This window comes from Cygnus atratus, chromosome 4 (genome assembly GCF_013377495.2).
Source record: "Cygnus atratus isolate AKBS03 ecotype Queensland, Australia chromosome 4, CAtr_DNAZoo_HiC_assembly, whole genome shotgun sequence".
Classification (NCBI taxonomy): domain Eukaryota; kingdom Metazoa; phylum Chordata; class Aves; order Anseriformes; family Anatidae; genus Cygnus; species Cygnus atratus.
The window spans coordinates 21269543-21286593 of record NC_066365.1 but is presented as its reverse complement, the minus strand read 5'-3'; the positions used below and the strand labels follow the sequence as shown (position 1 = coordinate 21286593).

The 17051-nt window shown below is 41.1% G+C and overlaps 1 protein-coding gene and 1 long non-coding RNA gene across 2 annotated transcripts in view; one reads left to right on the top strand and one right to left on the bottom strand.

The window, feature by feature from the left end:
• Positions 1–445: 445 nt before the first annotated feature.
• LOC126913300 (uncharacterized) lies at positions 446–9397 on the bottom strand. The gene is made up of 4 exons (XR_007708249.1): positions 9185–9397; positions 8022–8196; positions 5540–5600; positions 446–4392 (listed from the first exon to the last, which is right to left on the bottom strand). It is a non-coding gene; the product is annotated as an uncharacterized LOC126913300 (long non-coding RNA).
• The window catches only part of WWC2 (WW and C2 domain containing 2), a 100481-nt gene continuing 92005 nt past the window's right edge, over positions 8576–17051 (top strand). Inside the window, exon 1 of the mRNA XM_035557827.2 lies at positions 8576–9278. Within this exon, the coding sequence (XP_035413720.1) occupies positions 9148–9278 (131 nt within the window). The 5' untranslated portion in view covers positions 8576–9147. The remainder of the gene's footprint in view (positions 9279–17051) is intronic.

Here is a 17051-nt window from a genome sequence, read left to right as displayed (position 1 = left end):
GAGAAAACATACTTTTGCGATTTGTCCCAGAACAAGTTGCTCAAACAGATTCACACTTAAAATATTGATAAGCCTAGCTACACTTTGAGACAATCTCCTATCCCACAAATCCCATGTAACAACCAACGTAGATTAGATCCCAATGCTAGTCTGGAAAAGAAAGGTTTTGCAGAGGTGATGAAACCCTGGCATATCCTGGCATTGACAGCATTTGCCCTGTACCCAGCTAGATGGCTTTTGGCATGGGGGGTCATGCTAAGGATTTTAAGTCATTGGACTGACTGAAAAAGGATTTCCCAACGGTGCTACAAAAGTATCAACTGTCCCATAAAGCTGAAGAGGCAATAGGAAGTTTTGACAGACTAATTATGGGCTGTCTTACACACATCAATGTTTGGCTTTATTTGTTTTTTGCTTTTTTGTTTGTTTTGTTGTTGTTCTTTTTGCTATTTCTTAGTTTTCTGCAGGTTCTTCAGTTCATTATTCGACATTGTTTCCAAAAATATGACATGACAAGACATCATAATTATTCTGTCAGGATGATTTGGTATATTTGAACATATGAGTCTTCTGTAAATAAAGTGAAAGGGATATGAAAGAGAATTTTAGCTCTGCAGTCTGGTTTAAGGCCTTTGATTTTACTTTGATTTGGAAACGTCATGGTTCACTGCAAGCTTACCAGAGCGAGTTTAATGGATTAGAATATGTTATTAAAATGAGATGGCTAGAGACGTGTATTCCACAGATGTGGAATATTGAGAAGGGAGATTAAACAAACTGACTTCCAAGATGCCTCTGCTGCATTAAAAGGCACTGTAGACTACTTTTTCTTTCATGGCTTTTAGGATGAAGGGCAGGAGTAGCACTAGAGGTTCATTACAGCAGTGTTCTGAAGCCATCAAGTTTTCTCTGTTTGTACCTTTTCTTCATTGACAGTGAGACACTGAAAAAGATGTCTCAGAGATATATGCAGAAAAATGTTAATATTTGATGTGGTGTTATGGACACACAAAATCTGCACATATGTGCTTCTGAGAATTTTCTATGTTCTTTTTGAGATTTTTTTTTTTTTGAAACATGATTTCCTTTAGGGATTGCTTTGACTCAAGGAAATCTCTTTTAATAAGCAACACCTTACTTTCTTCTCCCCTGCCCCAGCATATTTCTTTTCCTCCTCTTACCAAAACAAACAAAAGCTTGCATTAATCTGTTCATGACCTATGAGAACAACCTAAACTTTAAAAATATACATTTTTATTGGTCAGAACTTTGTCTTCTCTTAACAGCATCTTGAAACCTATAGCTAGTGGTTACATATAACCTGAGTACAGCTCTTTCCCTGTAACTCTTGTTCTAATTGCCTAGCTAGACCAAAAAGGAAATCAGCACTGAGTCTAAACATCCAGGGGCTCACTTGCTGGGACACTTCTGCTCTAGAATTCAAGAAGCATATTTGCAGCATAGCACTTTATTTGTTTTGGTATGTTTGAATTATGCGCCACTCTTCTGTGTTCTTTAAAGTAGGGCTAACAGGAACCTCATGAAGTTGAGCAAAGGCAAGTGCAAAGTCCTGCACATGGGGAGAAATAATCTCATGCATAATTACATGTTCCAGGCCAACCAGCTGGAACACAGCCCCGCAGAAAGAGACCTGGAGGTCCTGGTGGACAAAAAGCTGGCCATGAACCAGCAGGTGTCCTTGCAGCATCCTGGGCTGTGGTAGGATGAGTGTTGTCAGCAGGTCGAGGGAGGTGATTCTTCTCCTCCAGTCAGCACTGGTGAGGCCACACCTGGAGTGTTGTCCCCAGTTCTGGGCTCCCCGGTACAAGACAGACCCGGGCATACAGGAGAGAGTCCAATAAAGGGCCATGAATATAACAAAGAGACTAAAGCATCTCTCCTACGAGGAAAGGCTGACAGATCTGGGACTGTTCAGCCTAGAGAAGGATCTGGGAGGATCTTATCAATGTCTACAAATACCTGAAGGGAGGGTGTGAAGAGGACAGAGCAAGGAACTTTTCAGAGGTGCCCAGTGACAGGACAAGAGGCCATGTGTACAAACTCAAACACAGTAGTTCCCCTCTGAACATCAGGAAACACCTTTTCACTGTGAGCATCACCAAGCTCTGGCACAGGTTGCCCACACAAGTTGTGGAGTCTCCATCCTTGGAGATCTTCCAAAGCCACCTGGGCAATGTGCTCTAGGTGCTCCTACTTGAGCAGGGTGGTTGGGCCAGATGACCTCCAGAGGTGCCTTCCAACCTCAACCATCCTGTGATTCCTCAGCTGTAAGCATCAACTGTATATCCTTAGGTTTTACATTCACACCTTTACAAAACAGCTGATTATCAGCAACAGCTCTGATATTTCAGTCCAAGGATTATGTTTTAATACTTAAATTTTGCAGACTTTGCCTAGCTTTGAACTATTTTCCTTGAATTATTATCTATTGTAATCTTTTACACTGTTGGAAGTTGTTTCTTTATTACTGCATTTCATTTATGAACATACAAGTATAGCAATTCATGCTTTTGTAATGTTGTTCCACCAAAAAAATTCAAAGGAGAGAGCTGTAGGAATAGTGTAATGTGTCTTATATGTGGACATGGGTATTTCATAACATACGTTTCACCATATGGACTTTATAGCTTTTATACACCATATTTTACCTGGGAATTAGATTCAAAATAAAAGGAATTTTTGTATGAATTCTAATCTTTTCCTTGTGATAAGAAAGCTTATCCTAAGTGTTTTCGAGAGCACATATTGAATTAATAAAAATGACACAGTACAGTTCGACAGATTCAGCTCAGGAGCTGAAAGCATCACATGTTCTCATTCCTATCCTATTTCATTTAGGTATTTTTTACTCCATCAAGTCACTTAACACATCTCTTTTGGTATGTCCACCACAAAGTGAAGGTAGTAATACCATGCTGTGATCTTGAAAACTTTTTATTGGGATTCTGGGTTTTAGATACCAGACTGGAATGAAAATTGCCATGGGATGATTAGCACAACTCAGCAACACCTCTAGCAGTCCAGAAGTGCTAAATCTTGGTGTTGATGCATCAGTCTCATTCTTGCTACAGATTTGAACAGATTTTATTTTTGCAACATAGTTTTTAGCCTCTGTTAGCAATCAGAATTGGGGTTTGTTTGGTGTTTGCCAGGACAGAAGTCAAAATACCTTGCATTCATGCAAAGAAACTGCACTTTTTGAAGGGAAAAAAGAGGTGGGAAGTAGGTGGAAGAGAAAAGAAGCATTTTTTTCATATAGAAGTTTGCTGGGTTTGTACTCGTTTTGTGTTTTGAAAAATACTTTTCATTTGTTATGAAAACAGGTTCTTTAACTCTCTTAATCAGTCAGATCACTTTTTTGTAATGCAAATCTTAAATACTCAAGCAATTAATCCAGTCCACTTCATCACTGCACTGTGTTTCTGAAAGTACATGGATGATACAGAAGAGAGTAATACTTGAGAATGTTATTGATAAAACATTCCTTTTTGTATTTCATCCATTGCCTCCTTTAGATACAACACAGCAGACTCTTCTCGCCGTGGCGGGAGCTCTTACTCCTTGTACCAGTAGAAAGGGACTGTTAAAAGCATTAGCTCTGTAAATCTTGTTGGAGTATCTTAACTACTTGAAGAAATTAGTTGCTGTTCACCAAAGGAGCTGATGTTGGGAAACTTTTTCATTCTTCATTGAGTCCCTCTACTGCTGGTCTATTTCTGCCCTACATGGCCAAAAGAGAAGGCCAAGCTCTTGAGAACCTCCTTGGCTGACTGGGCATGCCTTTGTGATTCTCCAAAGCCATTAGACAGCAGTGAAAGACACTGCAATTCCACAGATACAATGAAATGTAGGAAAGTTAAATTTGTATGCATGAGAGAGATCATTTAAAAAAAAAATACACTGAGACTATGGAAGATATAACATCAAGAATATGTACCAAGATTGCGTCAAGAAACTCTCATTAACCTCTCTGATTAACCTCAGAGGTTAATTTGGACCTCATCAAGCTTAGGGGTTTTGGAACAACAAAAATTATCCGTCTTCTTTTTCTGTTGTCCACAGCAATATTGCTGATATTTCAGCAGTATGGATCAGAGTTAACAGAACTGAATGCTGAGTTAGTTTTAATGAGTGGTTTAAAGAGGGCTGAGTTAAGATTTTTATCATGAAAACATTACTCACATTTCCCTAGTTAAGCTTCAGGCAATACTATTACCACATAATTTCTACTCTACCTACCCTAAACTTTTAATCTGACTAACAATCAGTTAAAATTCTTCTGTGCACTTATTTTCAGATGTATGGGATTAGAAAACTATGCCTTCAAGGACTCAAAACGTGTAATTTCTTGTGATTTTCTTCTATGTACACCTGAAAGCAAAAATAAGGCCAAAATTTTGAAAAAGCTTATATATATAAATATATATGATGAACATATATACAGATATTCATTTGAAGAAGAGCCCTGTATGGGCTTTTTCAGTAATACTCTGGGAAGTCTTTGTAGGACATCCTATTTTAGCAGCAAGTGGTCCAATTGAATATCAGGGGAAAGAGCAAGCTTTGGAGTAAAGAGAAAAGCTGAATGAGCATGAGCATTATCAAAGCTGTTCACTGGCTCCATTGCTTCTGCAGAGTTTCATCATAAATTCAACTAGAAACACTATTATTCAAAGATCTTTTACTCTCAGCTGTATCCATGCATAAGAAGCTGACAATAGTAAAAGCACTCCTCCGCCTTTCCTCCATCCCCCATGTACATTGTTTTGCTTTACAGGTCTTTTAAAAACATTCTTAAAAATCTCCTGGCACAAAGGAGTCTTAGTTATTTTTGCTTGTTTGTTTGTTTTCTTTCTTTTTTTTGGTTGGTTGTTTTTTTTTTTGGGGGGTAGTTTTTGTTTTGTTTTGGAAGATGTTGCTATCTTAGATAAAAATCACTGTGCTTATAAATAAATAAGCCAGTATTTATAATGCTGAAAATATTGACTTTTTTTTTTTTTTTTACAGTTCTACAATACCTATATGTCAGGGAAGTCAGATTGGCTGTCCAGATTGGTTTGTATAGTGTTTAAGTGTCTAAAAAAATAGCAACACAACTAATACATATATATTCAAACATTTTTGTCAGATGTTTTCAGAGATTAATTCTGTCAGCATATTTCATAATTCATCCTGTATTCAAATTCTGTTTGAAAGCAGTGGAGACTGAACTATGTAGATTTATCAGGGAGACAGCTGTGGCTCTTGATTCAGAGCCATTTATGGATAGTATGAGTTAGGGCTGTAACAGCTGTAAATTTCTTCAAGGACATCACTTTGGAGAATCATCAAGTTAAGGGAGCCTTTTGTTATAGAGGGACGGGGCACAAACATGCCTTTTTTTATAATCACAGTTAGTTCCAGAAACAGCTTTACCATGAATCAAGAAGCAAGCAGGGAACAGCAGGAGATTAACTACGCTAGTACAGACTGGAGTAGGGAATGCTTCTTGCTACATAGCAGGAGCACAATCATTTACCTGTTTCTGGGTTCAGCAACCTCCATTCTTGTGTTCCAAATTTTCATTTTTTTCTCCTAGCCTATAAGAGTAAAGTAGAAAGCACACAAAATAGTTATGATTCTAATTCCCTTTAACTCAGTCCTTTAACTATGTACTACTTCTAATGTGAACTTCTTCAGACGTGTTAAACATGCATGCACAAAGCAAAACAGAGGAACAATTAGGCTCAATGAAAAGGAGCTATCTTGTTATTAATCATATTTACAAATAAATATTTAAGTCATGCCAAAGCTACATTACTCCATGCTTTCAGACAACTCCTTCATATGCACCCTTCTGTTTTGAATAAAGCATGCTTACATCTTCTGAACTATTCTGTCTTATGCAATTAAGCCAAACAATCTGTGGTATGCTGTCAGCTGACAATGTCAGCACAACATGCTAGGAAGGTTATCAGTTGAGATGTAGGAGGTATACTTGCAAAACCACTTTCAGTTAAAATTTATAGCATATTTCAGGCTAAAAAGGATCATTATGAACTTCCTTCTACCTTCCTATGTTAGACATATGAAAGAATATCAAAGGATAGTGGAAGAAACTATTTTCCACCAGTTCAAATTGCAAAACAGTGGGAAACAGGATGATAGTTTGTATCTGTTACCTACAACAAAAGTAGTCCTTTAAAAAGCTAAATGTTCTTATTGGTAACAATAAAGGTCTGTTATTTATTTACACAAATATTACCTATACTTTTTGTCAGTATGACTTGAACTATTGTCATTCCTAAGTAGTTCTAAATTGGTATTCTGGACTGTGGACTCTTAACTACAATGAAGGACTCAAACAACAGAAAGTGGAGGGGGGACAGGGAAAGCCTAACACTCACCATGTAACAGTTTGCATTTAAGTGTAAGCACATCTGTATATGCACACACAAGCATATACATAGAAATTAGACAAGTATGCAGTGGTCTTAATACATTTATTCCCCAAAAAATTAAGAAGTGCCATTTCTATCTGTTTGTACAAATGAAAGTGTTGATGTTTTCTGATGAGAGGTTTTACTTCAAAGGATAGTTAGAAATCAGCTCAACATCCATGTGGATCTCATCTAACCAATAAAAAAACAGACGTGGTTTGGACTGCTGTGGTGGTGACATAGAATAGGGATTAGTTACTACCTCAGATGTCATAATTAACTTTGAGAGAAGTGACATTTCAGTTTTGGCTTGATACTAGAAGTTTTCTAACTGCATGTGCTTTTTTGTGTGGATTGTTTAGAGGGTAGGAATATAGGAATGTTGCTGTATAACAGGCCTCCTTTTTCAGAATGAAAAAGGCTGTACCATTATAAAAGCTTCTTTTTAGTGCCAAAGATAAGTAACTGGCAGCTAGGTTCAGAGAAAATATCCTCTGTAGCTTTTTTCAGCTTACATAACAAGAAACCTCATTGACAAAGCAAACTAAACTTTGAAATGGAAAAGGAAATCCAGCTTATCCTGTCCCATAATTGCTACATGTACTTTCTCACTGCAGAATGTCACCTAAAAGAAAGTTTATAAAATTAGACAATTGAAAGAGACACAAATGTCAAAGGATAGTAAAAGTGCTTCTTTATACTGATAGAAAAAAAGACTGGACTTTATGAATCAATCAGCTGACTGAAACTTAATACTCTCAATGAAAATGAATGAGTCTGTCACTTTAATAGGCAATAATCCTGTTGCGTTCTGTAGCTGAACTATGACGGAGATCCAGCGGTTAGGACAGCTCAGTTTTTCTCCACTGTTAACCACCAGGGCCTTATGTCAAGTATGTACTTTCATTGCACATTACCTTAATTCAGCAGAAGTAAAAATAAAAACTTTAAGATAGTCTGGAGCTTAACAAACAGGTGTTTTTTGGGAGACATAGAAGCCATTTGCAGAGATAGAAAAGCAGATTAGTATTACAGAATAAAATAATTCGAATGACTAAAATTACATAGGTCTTTACCAGATTGGTAATTAGCTAAATTAAAATCATATCTTAATGGTATTTTTTTCTATTTAGGAGCAGAACCAACAATGGGACTTAGATGCTTGCAAATTAGTTACTGTAATGCCTAGTGGTTAGGTATCTGGCCTCTGAAGTGGAATCCAAAACCCTGTTAGGCAGTGGACAAGTCCAGTTCTTAATAAGTGTAATTTGTATGGGAAGAATAATTCATAAAGCTGAGTGCTAAACGTAACTATAATAGAGTAGGCAAGCAGATTTAAGAAAGAAGGAAAGGAGAAGGTAGATCTGGATTCCAGACCCCCCTCTCCCAGGAAAAATATGTTTAATCTAATAACTGCTAAGTGGAAAGAGACAACATATTCTGGAAAACAGAATAAAACTTGGGTTACCTAGGAGTCCCAGATGCTAAACTACAGCCATACTCTACCACCGGTGCTCCACTTCTGGTACCAAATCTCGGAAATCAGATACACATGAAAATGAATAGAGCTCATTAAGTTACCTTCTATCAGCCGAGCCATGGTAACTAGCCTCACATACTCTTCTCCTGTGGCAAACATGAGATAAACGTAGAGTAACTCACACCTGCTTTCTATACTTAATGCAACGTAGGCGGCTGCTTTTCAGGCCGGGATGGTTCTGTGCACACAGTATATACGTATTCTCTGCTGGTGTTTCTGTTTAAAAAGAAAGAAGGAAAAGTTTAGGTACTTCCAGGGTTAAAGGAGAAAAGTTGAAAATTGAAATGAAAAAGAAAACCTTAGGTATTTTAAACGTCAAGGTCCTCTCCACAACCCTTGAGCCTTGGCATGGCTCAGAGCGAGTCCACCTGAATGCTTTCCAGGGCCGCGGCTTGTGAGGAGCAATACCTCTCACCAGCCCCGACTGGAAGGCGAAGGGAGCTCCGTCGGGGCGGCCACGACCCGGGGCAGCGAGGTACGGGCGAGGCTGCCCTCAGACGTGCCCTCCGGGGCCGGGACAGCCCCTGGGGCCAGCCCCAGATTCGGGGCCGGCCCCCGGCCCTCAGACAAAGGGCCACGGCGCCGGGCGCACCTCAGGCCGGGGCGCAGCGCTGCCCTCGCTACACGGCAGCCCTCCCCCCGCCCCGGGGTTTTGGGCACCTGGGGGACAGAGGGCTCGGGGTGACGGAGCGGTGCGGGAAGCCAGCCCGCTGGGGAGCCGCGGGGCCTCCCTCGCCGCCTTCCCCGTCCCCTTCCCCACGCTGGGCATTTTCCTGCCCCCCCGCCCCGGTCCTCGTCCCGCCCCGCTCGGGGCCCGGCGCGGTATCGGCGGGCAGCGCCGTCAGGGTTAACCGCGAGGAATGCGACGGGAGGAATGTGCATGCAGATGAGATGGATGCTAATCTCATGCTAATGAGCGGCGGCCGCGGCCGCCCGGGGCTCAGCCGGGCTCCCCGCACCCGCGCCCAGACGGCAGCTGGGCTCCGCCGGGAAGCCTGACCCGGGCTGCCGCCCGCCCCGACATGGTGGACTGAGAGCCGGCGGCCGACGAGGCTTTGCCGGGCTCCCTCCAGCGTGTCCCCCGGCCTCCCCGGCCCGGGCGGGGGCTTTTCCCGCTTCCCTTCTTTCTTTCCGTCCCTATGGAGCAGCTACCCCCGCCGGCCGACCATGCCTAGGAAAGCGGGGAATGGGCAGCTCCCCTTACCCGATGGCTGGGAGGAGGCGAGGGATTACGACGGCAAAGTCTTCTACATCGACCACAACACCAAGCAGACCAGCTGGATCGACCCCAGGGACAGGTGGGTGCGAGGCCGGTGGCACGGGCTGGGAGAAAGCCCCTGTGCCTTTCTCCTCCTCCCCATCGGCACACTGTGTGCGAGCCCCTCGGTGACTTGATGTTGTCAGGCTTTTATGGACCGGGGGGGGGGGGGGGGGGACGGGACGCAACACAACTCTTTCCGGAGGCAAGCGGGGTCGCTGGAGTTTGGGGAAACTCTGCCTGGATGCCTCGGTGGCGGGGGCCTGGGGACAAAAGGTGGCCCCGGGCGCTGAAAGCAGCCGGGCTTCCCAACAGGTACAAAACTTTGCGGCTCCCTCCCCAGCCCCAGGCGCTGCCCGGTCGCCATCCTTCCTTCCCCCGCCGCCCCCAGCGCGGCGGCTGTGGGGCCGCCCCCCGGGCGCTGCCCCCTCCGGTGTCCCGGTCCTGTCCCGGTCCTGGCCTTGTCCCCGGTCCTGGTCCCGGTCCTGTCCCGCCCGAGGAGGTCTCCGCTGCTCCCGGGGAGGGAGCCCGGGCTGCCCGAGGCCTCGTGTGTCCGCTAGGCCTCGGCAAGGCTCGCTCCTCTCAGCCCCCCGGGCTGCTCGTTGGCTGCCTTCCGCAGCTCTCAGCGCTAAAATCGGCAAAACCTGCCCTAAAACGCGGCGTGAGGCGGGCGAGCAGCTCGCATGCTGCGAGCACATGAGTCACTGGGGCAGGGCTTTCGGCTGGGGCTGGCTCCTGCCTTTCTGGGGGGGCTTCAGGCTCCACAAGGGGCTGCCTTTTAACAGCACGAGGGTGGGCGCCCCGGATACCTGGGGTAAAACGTGCACTGTGGCCAAAGCGGTCCTGAAAAGTTCTTAAAAACCAAAACTTTGCCTATATGACGAAATTACATGTGTTCCCTCTAATACATAACCTATATATGCAACTACATATAAAATACAACAATACATTCCAGTTATCAAAACCTTCTAAAAGGCATTATAAATTTATGGGACAAGCTGTGCTGAATTATAAATGAAGGCCCGGCGTTGTATGTCTCTGGTGGAATGAGAAAAGGCCGTTGTGACAAAGTTTGTGGCCCGTGAGCTGCAAAGGGAGGCTTTGACAAGCATCCTATGCTGTGTCAGGCCTGCTGCTCTGTCGTACTTGGTATAACAGCAAATTCCAGTAATGGCAAACGTAATGCTTAGCATGTTTTGAAGTACAAAGGAATTTAAATACCTTGTAAATATTAGTGAGCTGGTAAAGTATACAGGACAGTGGTTTTTATTACACCTGTAATAAATAGGCCTTTTGGGGTCATTGAGTTTATTTTTTCACTGCAAACAATAAGTCCTGTTTTTACTGTTTCTAGAAATAGCATATTTAAAGTTTAGTTTTAGACTTTTGTGTTTGCAAAGCAGATTTTAAGATGGTGTAATTGAGGTAAAGCAAAAAGTGAAAATTTGAGTCTACTCGTTATAATACTGCCTCATAAGTATATTAATTTATTTACTTTTTACACATTCTGTAGCCTTGAAGATTTCAAGGGTATTTATTGGTAATATTTGGTGGTAACATCCGAGTCTTCACTCATTAATAGACTGGGCAGCTGACTGAGTAACAGTTGTCTGTTTGCCATCTTAGAGGTATAGGATAAATATTGTTTCATTAATATGTTGAGTACAGGCGAGAGGGAAATCAAGTCCTGAGACCTGATAGCCTGTAATGACAACTAAGGAAGTAAAAGACCTTTTTCAGAAAGTGTGGTGTTTGGAAATAATTGTTAACCCTTGTCAGTTATGCAAAACAAACAGAGATTTTCTGCTAGGTGCTCCAGCAAATCCATAATTTAGTACATATGGCTCAACCGTGAAGCTGAATTGCCTGCACAGGAGCCTGACAAGCCCATTTTATCTGCAGTTTACATTGCTTGTATTTACAATATCTGTATTTACAATCTGTTTGTATTGGTGACCTGGTTTGGAAAAGTGTCTAAGAATTGTTTGAAAGTCTCGTGATGACTTTGTTCTAGATTCCATTGTATTTTCCAGGTATTTAGAGAATGTATGTTCTGAAACCATGTAGGACAAAATGAGGGCTTCCTGTCAGAAAAACTGAAAAGTGATCTTCCAAGTTTGTTATTGCAGTAAAATCTGGATTTGTGCTATTTCTGAAACTTACCTGAGATCATCAAAATGAAGACTATGGACTCTACAGGAAGACGAGAAACACATTACTTTGTACGATGATACTTGCAGACCTTGTTTTCAACTTTTTTTTTTCTGATGGAGTTTTTCATAAAGTTTTCATAATCTACTTGTGGAATATTACAGTACACAGGCTCCTAACATCTTTCACTGGTAAAGCAAGTGTGGAATATGTATGTTTTTATGGACCGTTTTTCTTCTGCTTTTATTGTACAGCATTCCCTGGATATTTTTACATAGAAAAGTGACACTTGAAGTTTTAAAATAATTTTTTATCCTCTTTGATTTAGAAGATGCAAATAGTGGAGACTAGCACTGTGAGACGACAGCCATATGTCTGTGGGTCGTCAGGTGTGTTTGGGCACAACTAGGAGCCTTTGTTACTGGTATAAAATATTCATGTCTAGAAATAACCTGACAGTTGAAAATACCATATTCCTAGGCTTCTTGGAAAATTTTGTGGGGTTTGTTTGTTTGTTTCCTAAATGTACCAGTACTTGTTTCACTTACTTTTCTAGACGTTCTGTTAGTACGTGTAACTGTTACTGCTTATGTGGTGCAGGTTTGTTGACAATAAAGATAACTTTGTGTACAGCTGTGAAGAAAATCTCGCATCAGCTTCAGGCTTGTGGCTCAGTTTTCAGTTTTGCCCACTTCATTTATCTGAGTAAACCCATTGACATTAGAGAAGCTCACACTTGCAAGGGCAAGAGTGACTTGACCTGTGTATTTCAGGGAGTGCTGTGAAAGTTATTTGAATTGCTCTGTAGTTTGTTTTGTTTTGTGCTGTTCAACAGTGATTTCTCTCTCCGAACACTTAGGGTATCGTATTGGTTTGTTCTGAAGACTGGTGGCCCAAGTGAGAGAGCACTCTGAGATGTGTGAGGAGGAGAAGATGTAATGGCAAGAACATGGGAGTTGTAGTAACATTTTCACTGGCTAAATATATGGGTGTTATTTCTTCTGACTCCTCCAAGCTACAGCAAACTGAGAACTCACTGATCTTATCAGTTCCTCTGAAAGAGATTTATTGTAGAAAGGGAAATAGCCAGAAATATCAATTGTGTCCCACTGCTACTTGATAAATTTAGGAAAAGACAGCTATGGACTGGAGAAAGTGAGGCAGAGGAAAAGTTGTGAAAGGGCTAGAGGAATTTATATTCTCTTTGAAGTTCCCTTGAAACTCTTGCAAGTTTCTAGGATGCTGAAATACAGTAAGGTGTTTTTTTTGTTGTTGTTGTTGTGTGTTTGTTTTCTGACAGGCAATTAAGAAGGCCTTGGAGTGGAGACAGAAACTTAGAAAGGAAAACTTTATTTTTTTTCCATCATTTGGCACATTTTAAGTGGACCTCATGTTTGTTACAGTCCTAGGTGGAACCAACAGAGTAGAGCACCAAGGAGAAACAGAATAGGAGGTAGGAATCTCAGCACGCTCAAATCTTCAGCAGTTGGATGATGATTGGGTTTCTCATCAGGAATGCAGGGCTTCTCGTCTCCTGGTTTCTGCATAATAAGTGGTCCATGCTCCACTACTCAGCATCACTGACTTTATATATTCTTTTTTAATAGCTTGTCTAAAATGAATTTTAGGCATAACTACATAAACAACAGGTGCTTGAGAAACACAGGATATGCAGAAACCAGAGAGCTTTTCTACTTAGAAATTGTGAAAGAATTTTCATAGTGCTGACATAAGGAGGTAATGCGGTTTCCATTGCTGCTTTCATCTTTTAGGGAGTTGAAGACACTACAATTTCTACCATGGACTTCTGTAACTTGTGTGAGATTTGTCTGTCTGAATTAGAACTTTATTAGTTGTTGGTGGTTAAAAGTTGCATGCCTTTTTCCCTTAGAAAAGAAGGGCACTTTGTTTCTTTCTTTTTCACTGGAACTTGCTTTCTCTTGTCCTGTGAACATCAGAAGCTGTGAGAAGGGAAGATGCAGAGGTTGAAGCTACTTGAGCAGGAGGGCTGTCATCCCATCTCCTTCCTGGATACTGCTGTGGCTCAGGGGTGCTTGGTAGGAGACTTCAGGCCACTTCAAGTTGGAAATGCAGAGGAACAGGGCATATGGGATACTGTGCTGGTAGAAGTTAAGGGTAGCGTCAAAAATGGGGAGGAAGTGGAAGAGAGAATAGCATGATGGGGGTATACCATCAGAGATTTAAAAATACGTTTGGATCAGTTCTTTTTGCACAGACATAAGCTGTGTTGTGACGATAAGTAAAATAACTTACTTTCTGAGGTGTTCTGTGTCAGAGGTGCTAGGCAGGTACAATTCTGTGGGACGCTGGTGACTGTGGGTCAGGAACAACTTCTGACACGTCTGCCCCCTGCCCCAGGAGCTGTAGTAGTGGTGGTGTCCACAAAGTTGGGACAAAAATAGGAGGATGATTCACCTGTCCTTTGAAGAATTATGATGTTAAATTGAAGCGTTAGTCATTACATTTTGAAAGGGATGGTTTTTAATTCTCTTTTAAGTGCAGATTTTCACATTGCAGGTTTAAGGTACAACTGGAGCAATGACCTGATAAATCCTTTCTTCAGGGTGCTGCTTGCAAAGAATCAATTTAATGGCAAACTGTCCCTGAAAGATTCACCTTCTCATTCCCTTTCTATTTTCCATTGCTTCTCCCTTGTTTGCTAGCAGTGGAGGATGGAGTGAGGCCTTCACTTTTTGGTGGCATTGAGCTGTTGAGTGATTGCCTCACCATACCTTAGGAAATAATAACCTTAACATGAAAGTCACCTGCCTGTTCTGGAAAATCAGTGGAGGACCATTTGATGACACACTGAAGTGTACAACTTGCAATAACTGTGTAGTGAGATAGAACAATTACTTTTTTTCCCCACCTGTGTTTCCCAGTATCTTTTCCTGCCTTGTTTCAGCCTGTAGCATCGTTTGCTGTTTGTTCTTTATCCTCACTCCACGTAATTCATAATTTGTTCGTGTCTGCTTGTCTGTCCAAGAATGTGCATATTCCCTGTGAAACTGTCTGGTATCTTATTCTGGTTTCAATGACAGGTTGGGAACTGCTTTTATTTAATTGAATATTTATTCAAAATAAAACCTGTGATGCAAGTACTGAACTTGCAATGAGAGACTAGCCGTGTCTGAACTTCTGACACCTTCATTTGTTTATCCAGTGTAAAGTAGCATTCCAGTATTACAGCGCTAATATGGCTGTGATAGCATCAGACAGTGTTAAAATACATAGTGATTGTGTCTGTGGGTTTTTTAACCAGTCTGTCATTTGCTTGAGGATATGTGTTGTTGGTTTTAGCATTAGTGAAAATGGCTGCGTAACTCTCAGATAATGCTTTTATTCTTTATTTCTCTGGGAGTGATAGGGCTGCTCTTTATCTTTCATCTCGGAGCATGTAAAGTTAACAAGTCAGGAAATGCAGGCTATTTGCTTATGTGTGCAAAGTATGTACCACTGCTAAAGCCAAGGACTGTGGCCTGTTACGTAAAATGGGGCAAGTGGTCTAGACTGTGGTTTATCCAGACCTGTGTCTGTAGTGCTTACCTACTGGAGCTATGTTGATTCAAACCTATCTTGACTTGCAGGATAGCATTACTGTAGTTCTCACGCGCAATGTAAGCCATGCTTAATGAGAAATTGTACGCAAGAAGGAAAATACACCTTTTCTCAAGTGGAGCAGAGCTCTTTGCTAGAGATGTTTTCCTACTACAGATTTAAAAAAAAAAAAAAAAAAAAAAAAAAAAGGAACCCTTCGGAACTACCTGATACTTTCAGGGAAAGGAAACTGGCTTTACTTTGAAGTAATGGCTGAGAAAGTTCTCATTGTACAGAGAAATGTCAATATAGAGATCAAATAGGACAAGTTATTTACAATTTTAAGGATTTGTACAGTTTGTGTTAGTTCTTGTCTTCTTCCATTTAAAAAAACACTTCTGTTCAATGCTTTAGTTAAAATGCAGTGCTCGGAAATGTTATTAAGACTATTAGGAAGAATAAGCTAAGAGGATTCCCTGCTTTCACTTACTAATGTTTATAATGGATAGACAAGTTGAATTTTGTGAAATATATTGTTGTTGTTGGCATTCTTTTTAGTCTAGAAAATGTTACAAATATTTGAGTTTTCATAATTTTTGTATCACTCAGATGACTAGAAATCAGAAGAATACTCATGGAAATAAAGGAAGCTATTGAAAATGGACCAGCAAAGGGCAGTATTTCCATGGTGACACATTTTCAGAAAGATGCGAATAAAAACAATGCGGAGATTCCCAAACTGTTATGCTGAGATGTATAAATTCTGATTACCGCAACCTGCAGGCAAGTGGAAGAGGTTTGTAGAGGGGTAATGCATCCCTCTGTCTGGACTGTCACGGTCCTGTTTACCCATCCCTCTCCTGCCACTGAGTAGTAAACGAGGAGATAAATAGTAAACCAGGAGGTGATTTGGCTAAAATGAGACCCCTTGTTCTATAGGATTACTTTCCAGCAGAATTGGCTTGTGTCACTGAATGGATACCAGTGCTGCTGAGAGGGAGGAGACGAGTCCAGAGCTGGGAGCAAGAGGGGATGGCTGATTTCCATTGTCTATGAAAGTAGATCAGAAATTCTTTGATTTTGGAGTACTTTTTTTCTCTTGTTATTCATACAACATGTTATAAACTCAGCTGCAAAGTATCTCACCCTGCAGATGTTGGCTTGCAGTAAAATTAGGCAAGCAGAATGACAATGTAACTCAAAGCTTTGAGTGTTTTTTCTGGGTGAAGCACACTGGAGCTGTTTGTCTATATGGACAAATTGACTTGCCCCTCGTTTGGAAGGAGCAGCCAGTGGCTGAAAAGGAGCATGATGCAGAAGTTATCTTTTCCCTTTCGTTACTTGAGTATTCTATATGGTTTTGCTTTGTGGGTGTGGGATTTTTATTCTATTTTGTTCTGAAATAGCACATCTAGAGCTTTGCTGAATACTCTTCTCAGTGGCGTTTTCTGATTAAAACCACCAGTAATGCTGAAGTTCCTACCCAGTGAAGTCAGTCTCTGACTCTTGTGTTTTTAAAAGGATAATGAGAAGTTGGTTTCTTTTTTTCTTATTTTCTTAAAACGTACATTTTTAAGGCTAATTTGCTTTTGGATTTTTTTTAAATTGTTTACGACTTCTGGGCTAAGGCAGTATGTCAGTGATATGAATGTATTCTGTCAACTGGAACAATCATTTGCATCTCATAGAACAAGATCAGATGCTATCCTTTGAACTTGAATACTGTTTGTACTTGAAGAAAGGCAACTTTATCTCATCAACTCTGAATACATATTGTATTCAAAGTAACTGTTTGGATATGTAAAGACATGTATTGTCTTGGGACAGCAAACTCAAAATCTGTCTGCTCTTGATTCATGCTATAAAATACTGCAGGTTGGACATACTTTGGTGTATCTGTACTATTTTTCTCAACTCATTAAATCAAACTTCAATCTTTATTTGAAAAAATAAAAAAGCTATACTGGAATGCTTTCCATAATAAACAGTTTGTTCTTATAATCAGGATTTCAATGTCTAGAAATACCAGTCTTGCTTTTACTTTCAGTGTAGGGGAGAAGATCTAGAAGGTTCTGTATTTTCAACTAAATCCTTCTAGGACATT